This window comes from Parus major, chromosome 27 (assembly GCF_001522545.3).
Source record: "Parus major isolate Abel chromosome 27, Parus_major1.1, whole genome shotgun sequence".
Classification (NCBI taxonomy): domain Eukaryota; kingdom Metazoa; phylum Chordata; class Aves; order Passeriformes; family Paridae; genus Parus; species Parus major.
This window is the reverse complement of record NC_031796.1, coordinates 4,028,554-4,051,065: the sequence shown is the minus strand read 5'-3', so window position 1 is coordinate 4,051,065 and position 22,512 is coordinate 4,028,554. Positions and strand designations below refer to the sequence as shown.

At 49.6% G+C, this 22,512-nt stretch overlaps 1 protein-coding gene across 3 annotated transcripts in view; it reads right to left on the bottom strand.

Annotated features, from left to right (window-relative positions):
- LOC107215316 (corticotropin-releasing factor receptor 1) overlaps positions 1-21,446 on the bottom strand; it is a 42,849-nt gene extending 21,403 nt beyond the window's left edge. For all 3 annotated transcript variants that reach the window (XM_015651413.1, XM_015651411.1, XM_015651412.1), the window contains exons 1-6: positions 21,308-21,446; positions 13,131-13,215; positions 3,094-3,213; positions 1,842-1,927; positions 765-871; positions 299-419 (exon numbers count right to left, since the gene is read on the bottom strand). In XM_015651413.1, coding sequence (XP_015506899.1) covers positions 299-419; positions 765-871; positions 1,842-1,927; positions 3,094-3,213; positions 13,131-13,215; positions 21,308-21,349 — 561 coding nt within the window. In that variant the 5' untranslated portion in view covers positions 21,350-21,446. The remainder of the gene's footprint in view (positions 1-298; positions 420-764; positions 872-1,841; positions 1,928-3,093; positions 3,214-13,130; positions 13,216-21,307) is intronic.
- Between the last annotated feature and the right edge of the window lie 1,066 nt (positions 21,447-22,512).

The window sequence follows — 22,512 nt, the reverse complement described above, 5'->3', positions numbered from 1 at the left end:
CTTCAAACTGAAAGAGAGTAGCTTTAGGGAAGAAATTCTTCCCAGGGAAGGTGGTGAGGCCTTGGCAGAGGTTGCCCAGAGAAGCTGTGGCTGCTCCAACCCTGGAAGTGTCCAAGGCCAGGTTGGATGGGGCTTGGAGCAACCTGGGATAGTGAAGGTGTCCATGGCCAAGGGGTTGGAACTAAATGATCCTTAAGGTCCCTTCAGACCCAAACCACTTTGTGGTTCTGTGATCTCCAGGGTCCTCACACCCCCCAACTGCTCAGGACTGGGCTCAGCCTGGCAGAGCCGCACCTACCACATTGCTTTCGTGCACCTCTGGGTTCATGGTGAGCTGCACCACGAACCATGTGGCATTGCGTAGGATGAAGGCTGTGATCAGGTTCCAGTGGATGATGTTTCTCAGGCACCGTATGCTCCTGGAGAAGAGTGGAACAAGGCCCAATCAGAGCAGGGGGACTGGGGATAGTGCTATTTGTGGAGCTGAGTGTCTCTGTTGGGACCCCACGGATGATCTGCTGGGACCATGCCTTGGGTGAAGTGGGCAGGAAGAATACCAGGAGGTGGAAGGCACAAAGGAGGACTCTGCCTCCATAACCAGGTGCTTTAAAAAAGCAGCAGAAGAAAAACAGCCCTGAGATAGGCAGCATCCCTGCAGCCTGGAAGGCAGTGGCTGTGAGGGAGGAGATGGCAAAGCACAGGAGCTGGGTCCATCTGTGCCTGAGATGACCTCACAGGAACATGGCACCAGGTTTGTCACTCACCGCAGGCGCATGAAGAGGACAAATGCCACGAGGAGGGCCCCCAGCGAAACACAGTGGCCCAGGTAGTTGATGATGACAGCAATGTGGTAGTGCAGCTTGCTCTTCTTCTGGAAGTGAGGGAGATGGGCAGAGGGTCAGCAACAGCCCTGGTACTGGCACAAACCCACCTCTTCCACCACATCACCTTTGGCAGCTGCACCTCAAATTTTGGGCCCTTTTTCAGGAAGCAATTTGAGCCCACCCTGGGACAGGACAGAGGGAATGGAAGGATATGGGGCTAATGTGGGAAGGAGAGGCACCAACCTGGTTTCACTTCTCATTTTATACCAGAGCAGCTCATGAGACAGTGCAACCCATCCTCTGGGAAAACCTTGCTGGAACTCAGCTGAGCTCACTGGAATTTTATATCTCAGTTCACCCCCATTGCCCTAGGGGAAGCTGAGAGGCTGGGATGAATTTGGGCAGAGGGAGAGTATGAGTGATAAATTAATTAATTGATGACTCCTTATGTTAGGTAGTCATCCAGTTGGTGAATTAGCAACTAAGAAAGTGAGAAAACCACTCCTGGCAAGAGATATCAGCATCTTAAATACCAGAGTTGGTATCAACTGCAAATGAAAAACTCATATCTCTTCTCTGCTTCAAGGGGTGGCTTGACCTACTCAGGGGCTTGTAATTCTTGATCCTCATTTTTTATCTCTTTCAGCTTCCCAAATAACTCCTTTATTTCATTGCCAGCAGGGAAGGACGGGGTTTTCACTGAGGGCTGTGTCAGGAGGGAGCTGCAGGAGAGTGACAGGGCTGATCTGCACCCAGAGGCCCTGAGGACCTCACACTGCCAATCCTCTTGGATTTTTAACGGAGATTGAAACAGGCATGGCTTTATTTCTGATGGGGAATAAAAATGCAAATCAAGAAGGGGTAATAATTGCCACATGTAACTTTATCATTGGGATGCTGTTGCATGCTCAGTCCTCAGTGCTGGGCCATTCCTGGCCTGGATGCTGTTGCCTTTCAAAACTCCATCATCTGTTTCTTGCCCTCCTGCCAAGACCCCAGTGACTCCCAAGCTCCTACCTCTTCACTGAGGATCTCCTGGCACTGGGAGTAGTTGACACGTGCTGCCCAGCTCCCATTTGCGAGGCACTCCCTGTACCCATTATCTGAAAGACAGGATGACCATCCAAGAGTTAACAGAGCATGGGGATGGGCACAGGCATGTGACCTGACTGTCACTAATGCAGGGCACTGGCATCAGGCCAGTGGCATCTTCTGCTTTGAAGGCAGCTTAACTACTGCCTTGGTCACAACTGCAGAACCAAAATCCTTGCAATATTTCAGACCTGCTCAAGAGCTTTGGGTCTGCACCACATCTGCCCTTGGCACAGGGGGACCCCAATGCCTCCTCACCATACACAAGGATGCAGCAGAAGCAGCAACAGTTAGATTCTTCTTCCCTTTCACTCTGCTGTTTGCTTGGGTGATCATGTGCTAACCCATGATCTATGGTAGGATGGCAGCACAAGGTTTCACTTATCTCCCTCAATTAGGAGTTTTTTGCCTCCCAGCGAGGACAGTAGGTGGCAAAGCTAATTGGGAAGGAATGGTGCAGGCTCCCCAGAGAGTCTGGGACTGGTGTCACCAGTGGGCGATGCCAGCACGGGGTGAGACTGAGCTTCCATTAATGGGAGACTCTGAGCCTTGTCAGGGTAATGGGGTAGGAAGGGCTCAGAGACAGGGTCAAGTTGTGATTAATGCAGAGAGGCTCCTACAACAGCACAGGAGGCACCACAAAGCAGGAGCTGTGTGTCTGTGCCATCCTCCATGGCTGCAAGAATGTGCAAGATGGAAAAATTTATGTTTTTTTGTGAGAAGCAAGGTTTTTCTTTCATCAAAAACAGCTCTTGTGGTCAGAAACTCAACCTTATTCTAGGAACAACTTTGGACACTTTCCATATGCAATTGTTTCATTCTCTGGTGGGAGTACCAGCATGTCACTGGCAGTAACAGTGCAGCCACCTGTTCCAGGAGGGGATGAGTTAAAAGTCCCCCACTCTTTGCTCAGCTAGGGGTTTCAGACCCCTGTACCACTTCCAAGGCCAGGGCAGGATCACTTCTCTGCCTTTGTCCCCAAGACAGGGATATCAGCCCTCTCCTCCTCCCAGGAGGACCTGCTTATAAAGCTGCTTTTCTGAAAGGGCCCTCCCTGAAATCTGGGGTCCGAGGCACTGCTTTCTTTATGGTTGATGAGCTTTATTCCCAGAGGTGTATTGTCACTTGTGTCCCAGAGCCCTCGCTGGCCGTGTCCCAGCAGTGCTGCCCCTCTTACTGGTGGTGTTGTAGCGCACGCCATAGAAGTACTCGGGGCAGGGCCGAGCCACCAGCTGTCCCACCGCGCTCCGCGGCCAGCATGTGCCGATCAGGTCCACCGAGGCGTTGCACTGGGGACCTGCAAGGACCAAGTGCACAGGGTTAGTAGAGGTCTGTGGGTCACCATGGACCACTTCCAGGCTGTTGAAAGGTCAGGATTTGCCTGGAGAGCTGGGGCTGCTGGATGAGCTGATGGCTAACCACAAGCTCAGCCCCCAGAAAACCCTCATGCCAGACATCAAATAGGGGCTATGCAAGATTTGCAAGGGCTGGTTGAATCATCATGGCCATGACTACTACTCTGGTCCTGTCTTTACTACTGGGCTAAGCCCAATTATGGCACAAACTTGACTCTAGACCTGACTTCCATGTCCACTTGGGGTTCCTCAGCTCTGGTTTCTCATCCCTGCTCCTTCCTTCAGCCGTGACTTTGGCATCTAGCCCTACAACAGGCAATAAGCCAGACTTGCTCTTCCTCAGTGATGCATCCAGTCTAGTTCTAAACCTCTCCAAATATCTCACACCTCCTGGCTGCAAAATCTCCTTCCCAGCCATTCCTGTTGGTCTCTTCCAGTCTTTCCTGGGTAAAAAACTCCAAAACTGCTGCTATTTCAGATTTCAAGGATTTGTGTGCTTTTCCCATCTCCACAAGTGTGCTAACATAGGCATTAGGTAGGCCAGATTGCAGGCTCTTTTATGTATAATTTGTGTATATTTAGAACAACATGTACTGTAGCTAAATATGTCCTTGCTCCACCTCACAGTGAGGTTGGAAGCACAATGGCTGCAATATTCATATACTACAATCCAAGACAAGCAGAAAATGAGAGAGCAGGAGATGCTGGAAGGGGTAGAGCTCAGTCCAAACCACTCCTGGGTACCAGAGATGTTTGTGCTGTTGGCACAGAGACAGAAATTGCCATTACCTGAGAGAAAACACCCCTATTCACAGCTCCTTGGGTGTGAGAACACAGCATTTTCTCTCCCCCTGGATTTGTGATTGTTATTTGAATGTCTTTCCCAAAAATGCCTATGGATGGAGCTGGCTAAAGAGTGACTAAAGGGAAAAAAAAGCAAAATACTGTTGATGATGATGATGATGATGATGATGATGATGATGAAGGCTTTTATGGAGGAATATTTCTTTTCATCAATTATCTGAAAAAATTGTCTCCTTGTTATTTTGTGATGTTCTCAGAGAAAATTTTCAGGCCTATCAGTGTCTTCAAATATCTTAGCAAGGGAAAACTGCTTCCAAGCATGTGAGCTAGGGAAGCATCAGAGCATGGTGAGTGTTACCTTCTGCCTCCCATATCTTGTAGGGAGAAATTAATTTTAACAATGACCTTTGCTTTTAGCTTCGCTAATGTGTAGGGTTGCTGTGGCAACCTTCCCTTTAAGTTAACTGTTTTAAGCCTGTATTTTGTAGGAAACAAGGTGCCTTTTATCACGTCTGTGCATTTCTGCATCCATTTGAATTTATTGAGCTCCGTTGTTGTGACCCAAATTTGACAGAGAAATAGAAGGTCACCATTAAAATTTTTATGATAATAAAATTTACATTTATCCATGTAGAGAAAAAACAACCAGTAATTACTTGAACTAAGAAAAATGTTAAATTGCTAGTGCTCTCCCTGTTAGCCACTGAGGTGAGAAGCTGTGAATGTCTGGGAAGGAAAAAGCTTCACTTGGAACAATGCAACACAGGAAAATAGGGCTTGCTCAGTACTGATGGCCATGGCAGCTCATGCAGCTATCACAACCCCTCCCGAGGACTGGTAGGGCTGAGCACAAACTTCATTTTCTTTGCATACCCTTTTGCCTCAGTTTCCCTCCTGCATTCCAGGGTCTGTTCTGGGGGATGGGCAAAGATTGTTCAGGGAGGACAAGCAGAAAGAGTGAGTAATTAAAAGTCAGCAGGGCCAGAGAGCAACAATGATGATACTCTCCACCAGTAAAACAAACGCACAGCAATGCCATTAATAACCAAACCCAAGAGAGACTCATGGAAATGATGTAGCCAGACAGAAGTGCATCATTCTGTCGGACGTCTGCTCAAGGCTGGATTTAATTTCTTCAAGGTACTTGGTGGGGTGGTGCTTGGCACTCCTGTTAGAGCACGACAGGATCCCACCAAACCCAGTGGGTCCCACCAGTCACACAACAAGGAAGGTGCACCAGCATCACCAGGACCTCAGCCCTCCTTGTCCCATGTGTCAGAGTGGTGCTGTGGGGTGACACTGGGGTCTGGGGCTGCAGTCAGAGGAGGAGATGCTCATCCAGGCTGTCAGATGCTCCTGAACCTCTCCTTGTGCTTCATCCTCATGCTGCCACTGGCAGCATTTGGAGCTCTGTCCCACCAGGTTTTCATCTAATGGGTGGCTGTAATATTTCCCCCAGGCTCACACTGAGAAAGGCTTGATGAAGAGAAGCTGCAGAAAGCAGATGCTGCTCTTTCTGCTCTCTCCAGCTTACAGAAAAGAGAAAAAAAGCCCCTCCTGAGGGGGAAGTGATAACTAAAACAGTGAGGACAGAGTGCCACAAGGGCTGCAACATCCCCTTTACCCAGCAGAACGTTCTGCTCTGGCTCCCCCTGAGTGGTACCTGGCTCCCAGCATTTAGAACACTGTTTAGGATGGAGATGATATGTGTCCCCTGCCTGCTTGGTGGCCCATCCGTGTTTGCAGGGAGATGTTCTCCAGGTTCTGAACATGAGTGCTCCGGCTTCTCAGCTCCATTGGCTGCACAGGTTTCGTCTTTGCAGATTTACAGTGAGAAAGGTCAGTGAATTTCCTACCTGCACTCAATCCCCCTAATTTGGCTTCTTCGCACACAGAAACACGATGTTTGGAGGAGGAAGGAGCAGGCCCTACTTTGAGACAGGGAATGTGGCACAGGGGAAGTTGCTTCAATCCCTTCTCACCCTATTGCCTTTGGGTTGTGCTGCTCTGAAGCAATATAAAGCATTTACATTCCCCTGAAGAAAGAAGTGTTTGTCCAGGGACTTATACTGAGACAACTATGACAATAACTGTCTCAGGATAACTGTAACAATATCCCATCTGTTTCTAGAAAACATTCTTGTCCAGCCTGCTCCCACCACTCGCAGAGACCTCCAAGGTGTCTCTGAGCTAAAGCCATGGAACTATGTGACACCTGGCAGGGCAAAGCTCTCCACTCCCAGCAAATCTGCCAAAAGATTTTGAGCAAATTTAAAGAGGATTGAGCATGTTTATCCTGGACCAGCAGTACCAGATGCATGGCCACAGTGCTCTTGAGCTGGTGCCAGGAGGTCTGAAGTGTTATCATACCATCAAGCCATTGCTGGGATGCTCTGAAGAGGAGTAAAGCAAAGGTTGTACTGATACAGCTGTGCTGGTAAACACATCCTGCTTTATACTGGGCAGAGGTGTGCACCAGCACAACATCCCAGTTTGCTGCTGTGCACAGACACAACTACGAAGGGTGGAAGGGTGAAGCCTCTCTCCCCTTCTGCAATGCAAAGAGGCCAGGAGAGATGATGGAAAGCTGAACTATAGGCTCATTCCCGTAGTTTTGGAATAATATATATAATATAAATAATCCAGTGATGGGGTTATTTATCTAAGGTGTCTCAAGAGCCTAATGGCTGAAAGCTTTTAACTCATATCACTACCTGTCCTGAACTCTTCTTCAACTATAGTTATCTCTATCCAGCCCAAATGTCCTCTGTGACCACATTGCTGCTGCTGCCTCGAGCCTCTGGCTCCCTGAGAGTGTCTCCTGTGTCTCTGCTGCAACATTCGCATTTGACAATCAGGACTTCATCTCCACATCTAATCAAAATATAACTACAACAAAAATATCACTGTGACGTCTGATGCATCCACTGCAAAATTACACAAAAATCTCTTTGTTCCTCCCAGGCAGTTCCACCAGAATGGTAAAGAAGAAAGACCCATTTCACACTTTATTGATCCAAAACAAGGGTCTTTGGGGTTGGCTTTTACTTCCAGGTGCTGAGGTACCAGGGAGGGGTGGCTGGGTTGAGCTGTGGAGTCACTCAGATGTTAAATGCTTGAGTAGCACCTTGAGGCATTGAATAAAATGGCACTGGGGGACAATTTATATTGACATCGGGTAGAAATTAGGGTGGTGGAGCTGTTTGCCTTCCCTCTGAGCAGGGCTCAGTGCTCAGGATAGGAGCAGCTGTGGCTGCCTCAAAGTAGATCCTTGCTTACACCCTACCTCCAGCACTGCTTTCAGTGGCACTGGGGGCTTCTATTTACCTTTGTAAGACTCCAGTCCTTAAAAATTCCTCAGCAGTCCTCCCAAGCATTCAAGTTCCATGATCCTCAATGTAAAATAATTACCCAGGCTAATTAAGCATTATGATAGCTATGGGTGTTTGTAATGAATTTTTGGCTTGTTGCTATTCATGGTCACTGACTATCCCCTTAGGTCTTTGCTGCTGCTCTGGAGAAGAATAAATAAAAGGCACCAAACTTAGCTTGTGCTGTTGGTATCTGGTGTATCTGCTCAAAGTTATCACTTAAGATGATCCATGTACAGCTTTACAGCATATATATATATATATATATATATATGTATATAATGTATCAAATGTAGTGGGTTGTGTTTGGGGCTTATCTTGTTCTCCTGACATGAACCACAGAGTGTTTGGAGTTGTGTAATAACCAAGCATGGAAGGAAGTTGTTTATTCCCTAGGGTTGGCTGGGATTTGGTGGTGCATGAATGAAGTATCAAAATCCCTCCCTGGCAGAGTTTTCCCAGTAGGGCCTTCTAATTTGGCTACAACTGAACAGTCTCTGGCAGTGACTTCACTGCATCCAGTCCAAAGTAAAGTTCAGCTGCTGTAACTGCTGCTCACGCTGGGACATGCCAGGACACAGTTTCCTACTGGAAAACCTTATTATCTTCCCTCCTCCACTACAATAAAATCTATGAATATCAGTGAATTGCTATTGACATCTCTGTTTCCCAGATGATGGGGTAGAATGGCCTTATCGATACCAGCATATATTTAAACCTCTAGGATTGTCCATACAGATGAGAGTTTTGTTTCCCAAAACTGCCCGGTACCATGTCTCTCCCTCAAGTCCCTGCCTAGACTCATTGCTGCATCTTTAACCCTAGCTCAGTTCCTTTATTAATATTTCTGCCCTGGGAGAGATGCCAGTGAGATTGAAGAGAGAAGAGTCACTGATGTTAATTTGACCTTTATGAATTTAATTTCCAGACTCATCCCAGGGGAGTCAGTGAGTGAATGAAAGAGCAGTGGCACGAGGGCTGCAGTCAGCACTTTGGAAGCTGAGCTGGAGTGGGTGGAAAGGCTCTTGGTCAAATTGTCACCTGCTGTGAAAGGTGTTACCAAACTTATCTGATAATGCCTGTGAAGGATATGTTCTCATCACTCACTGCTTCTTAACCACAGGATTTTGCTGTATCTGGAACAATTATATTTGCCTTAATTAATGCAAAGTTACACTCCCTTTCCCCCTTGAAAAAAACTTCAGTTAAAAACCCACAGATATTTTTTTTTTCCTCTGCTTAGCTTTGGTGCCATTTTCCTTTGCTTTAGGTGAACTGGCACTGACATGAAACATTTCTTTCCTGACAAGGAATTTTCTGTGTTCCTCTCTCTCTCCTGAGCACTCAGATTGTGATAACAAGCTCAAAGGAGTGGATTGTGCAGCCAGGACCAGAGGGGGATGTGAGAAATTGTATGGCAACTCCTTGGGATGATCCAGGAGCTATGAATGGCAAAACAACCCCTTGAAAGTGCTCTGAGCTCGCTCTGTTCAAGTGCTTTCTGCTGAACTGCTTTGGAAAAACATCATTATTAATTAGGAAAAGGCTTTCCCATCTTCTCAGATTCTCCCTTCCCTCTCCAGGGAAGCAGTCCTGCAGCTGCAGGGAATGATTTGTCCCAGTGGATGAAATGACCTTATCTCTCACTGTTGTGGTTTTAAAGCATTAGCTAAAATTCACTAGAAAACTTACTCATTTCTTGCTGTGAGATATGGATTAGGAGAAGGGCAAAACAGGCTTAAGACTTAAAAGGAATAAACAAAGTTTATTAACAAAACTACAAGAATAAGAAACCATAATAAAACCTCCAGAAACCATTTTTCCCCACCAGCCATTCCCGTGTTTAATTGACAACATAGAGACAAAACCTGGTGGTTGAAACAGTCCCAACTTTGCTATAGTCTTTTCATCAGTCTTGGTAGAGAAAAAGAAGTTCTCTTTTGTCAATCTATGGAGAGTTTTTCACAAGAAAACCATTTTCTCATGGCTTCCAATTTCTCTGATGCCAGCTGCCCGGAAAACTCTGCCATCAGTCCTTTCCTCCCATTTCACACCACTCTGAGGTGTGTTCTTGGGCCATGATTTAAGTGGTGTCATTTTAAGGATGAGTTATTTGAAGGCAAAAGTTCTCTTCATCTGTCTCTGTGATCATCTCTGAAAACAGAAGTTTTCCCTTCGTCTCTTAAGGGCCACAAATCTTCAACAACTCTCACTTCTCTGTTTCTGTTCCAGCATCTCATAGGATCACAACTACTTCACCATTTGCTCAGCTCTATCAATGAATTACCTTTGCTTAGATCCACACTTTGAAATACTCCATCCCCCCAAAATAGTCTTTCATGAATTAAAGGAGTTTTTTCAGAACATTATTGTCCATCTCCATAGCTTTAACAAAAGAATGTTTCAGCTTAAGGCATCTCCTTATTTCTCTCCCCATCTGAAGCTTAATTCTTTTCTTCACTGTCTTTGATAGTTTATTTTGTCTCTTTACATGCTGATCACTCTCTCTTCCCCTCTCCTTGGAAAAGGGATTAAACCTGCAAGTTTCATCTGGGTAGTGAAAGGGTTCAATTCTTGCTCAAGCCACAGCAGGTGTTCATGCTGTCAGGTTTCAGCTCAGCGGCGCTCAGAGCTGGGGACCCCCCTGGGAAAAGCTTCAGCCACCCCGGAGGCTTCCAGGGAAGCTGCAGCAGAGCTCAGCCTGGCCTGGGCCCAGGAGAAGCCCCCGCAGGCCCCATCTCCCAGCCGGGAGCCACGGCAGGCCCAGCCCAGCCCCTGCCTGGGCTGCATGGCCTGGGCAGGGGACGGGGGCCCAGCTGGAGCTCAGTTACCTTTCACAGCCAGAAACCAAAAACAGAGAGAAATTCCTGGGCTTAGGTTTTAAAGGGTGGTGTTCACAGGTTGATTTCACTTTTCAATGGTCAAAACTAGTGTCAGTTCTCAGAAATGGCCAGTTATTGGCCAGGAGAAAAAACTGATCAGCCTCAAGCAGGCTTAACTTCCTTAGATGTTTCCTACTTTTTTCTTAAATGCCAATCTGTCACACTCCCAGATGGACTTTGTGACAGGGCAAGAAGCAGCTGCACACAGACCCCAGGGAGTTGAAATCATGGGCCAGAGAAATCCATAGTCTGAGTCAGTCCGTGGGCTGGGAGCCCTGGGGACAGCACCTATCCACCCCAGACAAGGGGTGCTGATCCTCATTGTGTTCCTTTTGAAGCCTAATCTGAGACTTTCATGGCTTGCAGATGTTTAGGGGGGCAGTTGACCTGACTTCCTGAATCCACCACGTTGACCTCAAGTCCAGCCTGATATTCCTTCTTTACTGCTACTGTGGGAGGCAGCTTTCTGATGGAGCATCCAGCTGTGCCCCTGTGTCCCAGACCCAGCCAAAATCAGGGGCTGACAGACCGGAATTTTTGATGGATACCTAAACTATCAACTTGGAGCATGACAACAAGCCTGAATTCCCAGGGATATTAGCCCTGCATTGGGGGCTTGAAGGAAGATGGGTGAAACCATGGTGATAGGAGGGCAGGACAGGAGAGTTCTGTGAGGCCCAGGTGCTCTGTGTCCTGGGATAAGAGTTTGAACGACCTGCACCTTCTGAGCCTGGACAGCATCACCCCAGTGTGCCTCCACCCTCTGTCCCACTGCTGTGGCACAGACTCTTCAGCTCAATGTGTGTGTCTAGAGAGTGCTGACACTCTGCTGACATCACTGTCCAGACAGACATCCTCCTTAAAACCAAGAGATTTAAGGGACTGGTGAGCCAGGAGAGCCCATGCTGGGCTGTGTTTCAGAGGAGGGATGCTGCACACAGGCACGAGGCAGTGCCTGTCTGTGCATCCAGCAGATCCCCTGCCAAGCCACATGCTGGGGGACCACTGGGCTCGTGTTATCAGCATGTGTCATTTCCCAAGGGCTGTGAAGACATTAACAAATTAAGTCTCAGGGCCCTGCTGAAATTCTCATTAGCATCATCCTAACAACTCTTCATGTTAAACAGCTCAAATCATAATTTCCAGTTTAGTAAATATCCCTCCATAGGAATTGCTGTCTCCATCAGTCAGGGCCTAAATGGACCCCAAGGACCAGGACTAGTGCTGAACTCCACTTCCCAAGCAGACATAAGACAATTAGTTTCACCTCTACCTCTTGTGCTAAGTCCCCTCCTCCAGCTAGAAGTGGCTCTCACATGTGCCAGCTCCTTCCAAATTAATGAGTTGCTCAGGAATTGCAGGTTGGATGTGTTGAGACAATGGACAATTTGCAAATCTGAAGCCTTACATTCTCCCCTCTGTCCTGGAGATGGACACTGAGGTGCACTAAATCCTGCTTGGAATCATGCTGATAAAACCCCACTGAGCAAAACCCAGTCCTTGCAGAAAGCAGTGCTCAGTGCTTGAGGATGATGGTGGTTCCAGGGCAATCCATCAGCAAACCACAGCAGAAAATCTCCCTGCTTTCTGACCTTTCCCTGGGGCTTGGGAGGTTCCAGTAGTGGGTGGAAAAGGCCACAATCTGGGCATGAGGATTCTCTGGGACCTGCCTGCTGCCCTGGATCAGGATTTATCACAGCTTGACATGGCCAAGGGCAGGCCCTCACTGAGCAGAGTGATGAAACCTTCAGGGAGCTAAGCACATGAGTGATAACCGTGTTTCTTCGCTGACCAGACATCCAGACATTGCCATTCCACAGGCAACTTTGCTGTCCCCTGGCTTTCTGCCTCCACCTTGTGGGCTTGGGAAGCTTCTTGCAGGGCAAGGTAGTCTGGGTTTGGCCAGACACTGGATCAGCTGGTGCCAAGATGGGATTTGTTAAAAAGGAGCTGTTAATGCTGCTTTTAATGGGTGGTGGGCAGTTATCCCTCAGCTCTTGGTCTCCATGGCCATTCCTCAGTGCCCAGTCCTGTGGCCAGCCATCACCCTGATGGAGAGTTCTTTGGTGCCCTGTCTGATTCTCATTCAGTCATGGAAAATCAACACTGCAGCATCCTAGAGCTGGGGAGGACTTTTCTCCTTGTCCTTGTGAGCTACACTCCTTCTCACACTTCTCCTCCCTCAAAACCTGTCACTGAACCAGACCTGTCTGAGGTGACAACCAAGTCACATCCTGAATATAGGCTAAAAGCCAGTTTTGGCACAAGCTCTGACCTGATTGGATCAAATCATGTACAGTGTTGATTAGGAGTGAGCTGTTCATGACCCTGATGCTCCCACCTATCAAGGCTGAGCCAGCGATGTCCCTAGAAGCTCTTCATGGCTGGTGGCCTCCCAAAGAGCTCAATGGCATCTGTGCTGGGGGGTGAAAGGTGGTTGAGCCTGGAGCCACGGTGGCCACACTACACTGGTGACGTGGTCTCCACAAAAAGTCAAAACCTCCAATCATAATCCCTGGGCAGGGGATGGTAGAGAGGGGTGGACATAGGGGCCAAAGTCCTGGTGTCTCTGGGCTTGGCACAGAAGAGGCAGCCAGCCCTGATGTCTCTTTGTCCATCTCCCCCTGTGTCCAATAGACATTTATTTTCTCTATTTTCATCTCCTGAGATCTGCACCTTCTACCTGCCTCCACTGTCACCCTTCAAGGAGGCTGCAGCAGGCGAGCCTAGAGACACCCCTGACACCCTCTACCAAGCACTGGATCCCCAGGGGGTGGCTTGAGTGGGCTGGGGGACACTCACCAGTGTGGTTGGTGACAGGTGGCAGGCTCTCACAGTACTGCTCCTGGATGGAGGCTGCAACCTGGCTGTCCCAGAGGAGAAATGCCTGCATGGGGAGAAAGCAGACAGGGTTGGGGTTATACCTACAATATGCTGCTTCCCCATCCCCAAATGCCTCCTTGGGTCAGATCTGAGTTTGCCCATGTCTGGGTGGGTACCACCTGCAAAGCTGCACAATGGACATGTACCATTTTCAAGATGGTTTCCTAGGGAAACTGCTTATCCAGACCCAAGGCTGCGGGACTGCTCTGTTTCCCACCCAGTGATCCTGTCCTGCCCCAAATACCCCACTCAGCAAACCCTCCTGCAACGCCTGCTGAATCATGGAACCTCTGCTATTTAGCATTTTATTCAACACTTTTGGGTTTAGCATCTTTCAGTCTTGAGAGCAGACAGGGGAAACATGATGAGCCTGACACCACACTTGGATTTTCAATCCCTTACTGAAATCACAGCCTTGTAAGCTGTCAGTGGGAAGATGTTCATACACGTCCTTAAGGAGATCTGATCCACAGACAACCAGCTCTGGCTGAAGTCTTTTTTTCAGAATTGTCAGCAGACACCAGCATTCCCATTGAGTCAGAAGGCACCAACCATGATCTACCCAGCTCTGCTAAAACTCTACACAAGGAGCTATTTTGGAAAAATGATTACTGAATTATTGTATCTTTGCAGGAGTTTGGGGAAACTAAATATGAGAAAGGCAGTTGTGCCAGGATGAAGGGATTGCAAGGATGGCAGAGGGATGGTGCTGTTGGTCTCACAGCTCACCAGGGTGCTAGAGGAGGACCTGATATTTTGCAGAGCACAGATTTTTACACAAGCAGCTGCCCACTCTGTCCTCCAGCTCAGAGAAGAGTGACGCAGGCTCATCCCCTTTGCTCCACCAGCACTAATGGTGGATGAGGCTCAACTCCACTTCTTTCATATCAAATGACTGACCAAACCCCGTGGAGAAAAGTCACTGATTAAATGACAGAGCTGTGCCCCAAAATACATCACATACAGATCCCTTGGGAAACAGCCCTGAGCCTGAAAGCAGAAAGGGCTGCAGCTCTGTTGCTTGCAGGCATACTCCCAGCTCCTTGGGGAAAACAACCTCCCCATCAGCCAGGCTGCTTCCTAGTGCCTGACCCTTCCTGAGTGCCATTTACCTCCCAAACTGCTCTGGACGGAGCCACAGAAACACTGTCTGCTCTTGCTGGCACGCTCAGCCATCCTCATGCCTTACCAAGGCATTTGTAGGATTTATTCAGACACAGAGACAAGTTCAGCACCCACTTACTCTTTTCCAATCAACTGTTTACTGCCTTAGGAAGCTGGATTTGACAGCAAGAGAGATGTCAGGCAGACATATAAATGGAGCTGAGAATAGCTCCCTTGTTGTGACTGCTCCAGATGGCACAGGGGATCCAGCAGCTCAACCCTGCCCTGGCATGGGAGCTGCTAGGAGCTCCTGAGTGCTGGTTCTGCAGGACCCCAGCACCTACTGAGTTTCCTTTCAGAAAGCTGAGACCACCCAAACTCCAGACAGGGAGGAATCAAGGTGCAGCGAGTTTGCTCCCCTCTGTGTTGATGCCCACAGCTGGTGCCCACTGCACGTGTTGGTGAGTGGCATGGGCAGCTGGGACAGAAGAGTTCTGCTCAAAAGATGGCTGAGATAGTTTGTCTACCTGAACAGGCTTTCAAGTGTTAATTGGATGTGTTTCTCCTAATGGCAGCCTGCTCCAGCCTGGCAGTGCCCATTCTCCTTCCAGACACAGGGAGAGGTCTTGGCGCTGAGCAGCACACGGACCAAGCCACAGCCAGAGAGGGGTGTGGATGGAGCAGTCACTGCTCTTTGCAGGCTTTGTAAATGAGCTGAAACAGCTACAGAAGGAAGAAAGAAAGGAAATAAAGGATCCCCAAAACAGAACTAAGAGCTTTTTTACCAGGCTATGAGTCTTGTCAGAGACTTTGGCAGTGTGGCCAAAGCTCTTGACAGAGGCAAGGGTTTTGTCCCACTCCTGTCAGCATTTTGAGGGGAGTAAGCAGGGCTGGTGGCAGCTGCAGGGGGATTTGCCCTAGTGAAAAAAATAAATTCTTATCTGGCACTTGCTGGTTGCTGCCTTATCTGTTTTGCTCTTTGTGGGTTAGTGCAACCCCTCCCCACACTTTTACAGAGAGAACAGGTCAAAGCTCCCTCCTTGAAGAGCTTCTTGTGCCAGAGCATCACTACTCTGTACGATGCCACATGGTGCCCAACAGGGCCCAGCCTGGCTGGGCTGGAGCCAAGCTCACCTCAAGAGCCCCGACACTGCAGTGGGTCATGCTCAGGCCAGAAAGGGGCCGTGTTCCTCCGCCCTGGCCCTGCCTTCACACAGCTATGGCAGATCTTGCTCTGCAGGCAGGAACACTTCTGTGACCTTTTTCAGCCTGCCAAAATCCTGGAGAGCCTCAGCTGAGCCCTCAGCTGTCCATGAAGGAAGGCAATCTGCTCCTCTGGAAGCAGTCACTTTGCAGAGAGCTCCCAGTTAGCCCAGGGAGCTGCTCCCACAGGGATGGATGATTGTTGTGCTGGGAGCTTCATGGGCCCTGTGAGGGCCTGCACTGGCAGCAGCTTCTTCTCCATCAAGAGCCAGCATTGTCTCCCCTGGTGTTGCTGCAGCATCTTCCCAGCTCCCTTCCAGGCTCTGTAACATCCCTCTTTTATACACATGGATGGTTCTGGTTTAACCTTGGACCTCATGGAGCACCAGCTCCTTCCTTTCATCCTCACATTCTCTATAGCAGGACCAGCCCCCACCCAGTCCTCACTGCACAGGTCAAACACCAAAACCTGACACTGCTCCCGTGTTTCCTACATCCCACACACAGCAAACATCTGCTGTGCTTGGCATCCCACCACCCACCATGCCAGGGCTGTTTCAGAGGGGAAACTGAGGCACCACTTGCCTCAGGTCACTCAGGCTGTGGGACACTGTGTGGGGCAGATCTCTCCAATCTGGACACACCAACCATGTCCTGGTGCCACCAGGGCTCCAAGAAATAGCTGGTTTTTACCCAGCTCTTCCTGTGCCTGTGAGGGGACAGGGTGGCAGGTCTCCTGGTCCAGGAGATGTAGCACAGTGGACTAGGACAGTGTCAGCTCATCAGCACTGGGAGTCTGGCTGCTGCTGTGGGGCTGAGCAACACAACCACATATGGTGTCATGTCTCTGTGACCTGCCATTGACCTGGCAGAAAAATTCCATTAATAACAATTAGGAATTGTGGTCCCTTGTGGTGCTTTCACTCTCCAAAGCAATCCACAGATACTAATTAATACATTCACATCCAGCTGCAGCATCACCCCCTGCACTGTGCTCCCAGAGACAAACATCTGTCCCCCCCTGGAATAATGCCTCAAAAAAGGGGATCTGCAGGGCAGGAAGGGCTGACAGCTCTGAGCACGACATAGATGCCTTGTAGCCTAATTAGCAATCTAGGAGGTCCAGTGCTGAGGGGCTGGGATTGGAGAGCAGAGCAGCTAGTGGGATTGAAGCCTGGGATTGAAGCCATGGGAGACAGGGGTTTTGCATAGAGCTGGGGAGGGCAGTGGGAGCAGTGGACAGTGATGGCCACCATAACCTTCCTGGGAGGAGGAACAACACCAGCCACTCTGGAGTCGTCCTTGCTGTAAGGGCCTCTCTGACCCATCATCTCTGCTCCCTGGCTTGGCTGGGCTTGCTGCCCACTACAACACTTGCTGTGGAAGAAGAAAGACCTCCTGGAACACAGGACCAGCAGGGAAGGGCTGAGCTGTTCCTGCCCTGGACCTTTGCTGAGATTCCCTGGGGCATTAGGTGGGATGGAGCCTGTTCTTGACTCTGAGCCTGCAGCAATAGGTGCCAGACTTTGTGTGTTAAATACAGTGACTATTAGAAGAGCTGGATGCCAAATTCAGATGGCAGAGCAGCATCAGTGGTGTAGGAAAGGAGCAGCACATCCTGCCAGGACTGCAGCTGGAGGTGGCCTGCAACAGCCTGACTGAAAGAGATGAGCCTCAAATGTGCTTGGAGGTGCCTCTAAATCCCCATGTCTCCTGCCTTCACTGCCAGAAGGAAGTGTCTCCTCTTTGCCTTTGTCTCCTCTGACTTCCAGGCACTGTTTTCTGCAGCTGGGGAACTTCTTACCTGCTCCACTTTGAGGGCTTTTGCTTGGAACAGTTTCATCCTCAACTGAATCCACAAATGAAACCCCCAGGCAGCATCTGTTCCATGAAGGACCCTCTTTACACCTCTGTCTTAAGTAACCTGCTTTGCCACCCATGATCTCAGGGTTCCTCTGAGCCCCTTCTCTGCCCTACCAAGCCCCTGTTGCTCCTTCATTGCTTTTCCAAAACCCCATACCAAACCCTGCCAGCATCGAGGCATCAAGGCAAAGCTCAGGAAATGGAACAAGGCTCAAAGCAAGACCCATGGGGGGATTTTCCATGGCTGATGTTACTCAGGGGGAGAGCAGGCAGTGAGAACATCTCCATCTGGCATTGCAATCTGCGAGTTTATTAATTTATCTGTATTAGAGGGCCAGTCCCTGTGGTGTGTAGACAGGAGCTTCGGTGAGAGTGTTTATTCTGTTTGGAGTCTCTCTCTGAGTGTGCTGGATGCAGATCCTAACAAAAGAATATCAATCAGGGCTAAATGAATAATACCCTGTAAAAACTGATATATGAGCAATTAAAGGTTTTCCTGGATTAAGCTCTGGTCTCCCTTGCTTTCCATAAATAATTCTGACTTCATTTATCTGTCAAGAGAGACATGGATTTTTGGGGACAGGTGAAAAAATGACTAAAGGCATTTAGGTGTTGGAAGCTAAAGGCATAAACAATCTGGGGAAGAGGGCACAATCCATGCAGCTCCTATGGGATCTGGATTTTCAGGGGCAAAGGCTGCTGAGGAAGATTGGAGTGATGGACACAAGCCTGGGGGAGGGCTGTTTTTCTAAGGCAATTTTATTAAACTCTCCTTCAGAGACATTTCAGTTTGGGACTGGACATTTTTCCCTTCAGCTCTGTCCCAAAACCCACATCTTGACTGTTCAAAACCCACTCCTTTACTGTTCCAAACCCCCTCCTTCACCCATCACCTTTTTAGGGTTGTGCCCTGGGATGAACATCCACAATTTAATTTCTGCATAATTTTTTTTCCTGTTTATTTACATTCACAGCTCAGAAAAGCTTGGCCACACCAAAGCTGCATCTGCCTCTGCTTTTCCAGGGTGGATAAGGCAGATTTCAGGGTGGAAAAGGGACTGTAATCTGCAAAATGCCAACCCACTTTGCCACTGGCCATTGGAATGGAGGCGACTGCTCCTGGGAGGGTGACTGTGGATAAAGCAGAGAAGGAGGGTCTCTTCTATCAGCTCAGAATACAGTTAGGGAAAAAAGGAAAAACAACAGATGGCCCTGAGTATGTTATTCCATCTTCAGAAAGAGCCACCCTCTCCTGAGTGACAGCTCTGATGTGTTGGACAATGGCTCCTGGGCTCTTCTTGGTGAGGGAACCCCATGGTTTGGGGGTTGATTCATGTTTTCTTTGGGTTCTAAAATTGTTCTCACAGACAAAGCCATGGATGCAGCCTTTCTAAACGCTGCAGACTCAATTGCAGCTTGAGCTTGTCACTCACAACTAACTTCTAGGCTAACCCTGTGCAGGATTTTGGGTAAGCAGAGCTGGATTTTAGGGCAGGGTTGAGCTGGTGGTGCAGGATATTCTCATTGTATTCCTATATATTCATCCTATCGTGACAGAGCAGCTTTTCTGGGAACAGGCTGTGCCTTCTCCATTCACTTCTTTGCTGGAGATGTGAAACCACAGGGATGATTTCATACACACTGAATCAACTCCAGAATTTAAGGAAAGTGAGGACTGGAAGAGATCCCCAGGGTCAGCATGTCCTGAAACTGCAGCTCTGCCACTTATGCAAGGATTGGAGCATGGAAGGGGCAGGGGCTGATTTTTTTGGCTTATTGCTGCTGGAGTTGGTCAAGTGAGAGGAGAGGGGAAGCTTTCCCACCCTCAGCATCAATCTGATTTTTCATAAAATGCTTTTGCAGTTTTACCAGCCCCAGAAATGTCATCAGCTCCTGACAGAGCTGCATGTGGACAGGTTTAGTTTGTTTAAATGACTTGCAGGGTGCCAGGGAGCACTTGGCAGCAAGTTTGCCTGCCTGTCTCTTAGTCTCTCTGTCTGACCCCATGAGGGATGTCTATCCAGTAAAGCAACATGGGTAAACCAATGCTAAAGTGGAAGTGCTAGCCAGGTGCATGGGGAACACCTAAACTGTGCCAACACACTGTATCTGCAGGGGAGGTTTGTCTGTGCTGAGCTCTGTGTTGGAGCTGGGCTGCTGCAGGTCTCTGCACTCACAGGCTGGATGCTGCTGCAGGTACACCTGGCTGCAGGGATGCACTCACAGCTGGAGTTTCATGGTCCTTTAGCCCATGCTGTCCCCAGAAAAGGGTTGGGACTGTTCTGGAAGAGCAGCTGAGTTTTGAATGCATGTATTTATCAGGAAAGATAGACAGCTTGACTGCAAAGGAGGGTAGGGTTGTAGATTGGCTTATTTGGAGCCAACTGGGAGAGGCTTCTCTTTGCCTGGACTGGTTTTTGTGACCCCCCATCCCAGTCCCAGCCTCAGCACAGGGGTGATTTTGTCACAAATGCTGGAAGATTTTTAAGGACTTGTTGCTCCAGCTTCACAAGGAGAATGTCCTTGGGGAACACCTGGGGATGGTGAGGGACTCCCCTGAGCCCAAGGAGCTTTGACAGAGACTGGGAGCTGTGTCTCAGCAACTTTGGGCTTCTTTTGGACAACTTTTTGCTCACTGAGGTTATCAGGAGCTGTCAGCTCACATGGCTGTCTCTGCCAGAACATGACCTTACTGCACTGGGTCTGTGCTGTCCCCACAGACTGGCCAAGAAGGATCTGGGCTGGGGGAAGAGATCCTGCCCTGTCTCACCTTTATTTCTTACATCAGAGCCAAACAAAACCTGAACAGGGAATGTAACAGCAAAAGAGCTCCCATAAATCCTATCAATCAGGCTTAGTGGGTTGCAGCGATAGGAGAGAGCAGCTGCTCAGAAGAGGAGCTTTTAGAAGCAACACCAGCTTGGGAGGTGGGGGGTGTGGGGGTGTGTCTCCTGGTGCACATCAGCTCTTCTCATCACTTAGGTGAGAACTTTCCTGGCCCAGAGGTGCAGCTGATGCGTGAGGTGCACAGCCTGTGGGGTACGAGGCTCTCCCTCCACTTTACCTGCTGTTTTAACTCTGCAGTCCCAGCTGGAGCACTGAGACACCATTTTGCAGCCAGCAAGGCAGATTTGCTCTTTTACCCCTCCTTGACACCGAGGTTTTATTGAAAAACTGATCATCAAAAACTGCCACTACAGACTTGTTCAAATAGAATTCAAAATTTCACTGGAAACCCCATCATCTCGTTTGTCTAGGGTATGGGATTTAAACAAGCTTTGGACTGTGAATGTTTCCCTCCTCGATGAGCCCTCAAGGAGGAGAAATATTGCTTCTGACAAAGCATTTGCATATTGTGCAGAGCTGCAAAATTAGCAGTGGCTACAGTTCCACAGCAAGCAAATTACAAAAAGTCGTGTGCTTTGCAGGTGCAGAAGGGAAAAAGGAGAGGCTTCCTTAGAAAATTAATTACGGAAGGGGGTGGGTACAATTGGGCTCTGCATTTGCACTGTCCACATCCATCACATCCAGAGTGGCCACCCTCTCCCAACAGCCTGGGAAACTGGTGGCAGCTGGTTTCACTGGGAGATGCAAGGATGGGAATTGCTGGGTGTAGCTACAGCTGGGAGCTCTGGGCTGAGCTCAGGAGGACCTGGCTAAAATCCCCCCCCCCCCTTTAAATGATCCTCTCACTCACTTCAGCCCCGCTCTCAGATAGTTTTTGAGCATCACAAGCTCTTGCCAAGCCCCAGTGCCTCGAATGGAAGAATTCTCCCAAGGGCCCTTTGTGTTGCGGTTTCTCTTTTTACTTTTCCCTTCAAAGAAACAGAAAAGTCACGGCGGAGAACGCGGGCTGAGCAGGGCGCAGGGGTGAGGGGAGGGGGCAGAAGGACTCTAAAGGGAGAAGAGGACTCGAAGCATCTTACCTGCAGGAGGAGGAGGAGGGCAGGACGTAGGTTGGGCACCATCCTCAGCCGCCCCTGTGCCCAGCTCCCCGGGGCATGGCTGGCAGTGTCCCCGCTCCTGCTGGGCTGCTTCTCCCGTCGGGGAGAGAATCCTCCGGGCTTCCAGCGAAGGAGCCTGGCGGGTCCCCGCGGGGCTGCGCGGAGGCTGCGGGTCCTTCTGCGTCCCCGTCTTGCCTTTTATAACCTCCCTGGAGCCTGTCCTCCGGCTGCCCACCTTCCAGCTCGCCTGGCGATGGGCTACATCCCTCCTCACCAGCCTCCCACTCCCCCTTCTCTCCCTCCTCCTCTCCCTCCTCCCCTTTTCCTTCCTCCACCTCCCTGGTGCCTTCCAACTGAAATTGATTCTCCCCCCCCCTCCTCAGCATCTTCAGCAGCAGAAACTTCCCACCAGCCCAGGGACCGCCCTCCCGGCTCTCCTTGGAGTGGGGCTTCTCCTCTCCACCCCTCTCACTCCCATCGTGCAGATGCTGTGGGGTCTCTCCTGCGAAGCCTGGGGCTTTCTCTTGTGTCTGCAAAGGGTTTGGGGCTGCAATTTGCCGGGGATGAGGGGGTGAGTGGGTGTTACGCATTTCGGAATTTCACTCGAGGGCTCTGGCAGAGGAACTGGGACAAGGCGAGGTTCCCCCGCCAGCCTTTGCAGCCCCTTTGCAAAATGGAACACGAAGGGAAGGCAGAACCCTTTTTCTCTTCCACAGGGATGCGGTGGAAGGGATTTCAGCCCTGCCTTGTCAGGGAGATGCTCCTGAGGAAAGGATGGGGATGTGGGGCAGGTGGGTGCGGGGGTGTTTGATCATAAGGGCAGTCCCGGAGGATGGGGAGGTGCTGCTGGCACCGTGGATGGGTGCTGGGACAGGCAGAGGTGATGGGGCAGGAGCAGGGGGGGCTTGAACTGGGTCCATCCCTGAGTTTGATGAATTTCTGTCTGGGTTAAACCTGCTCCCCCATGCCAGTGCAGTTTTAATTCATGCCTTCTGTACTCACTGAGGTTTAGGGGGCTGCCCCAGCTGTGGGTGCTGTGCCTGTCCTGGAAGTGAGCCAAGCTCCATCAGTCCAAGGTGAGCTGGAGGAGACAGCCAGGCAATACATTGTGCTTCCTTCTTTCCTTGAGGAAATAAGGATCAATGCTGGGAGGGGGATGCTGGCAAACATTGCCATGGGACCAGCAT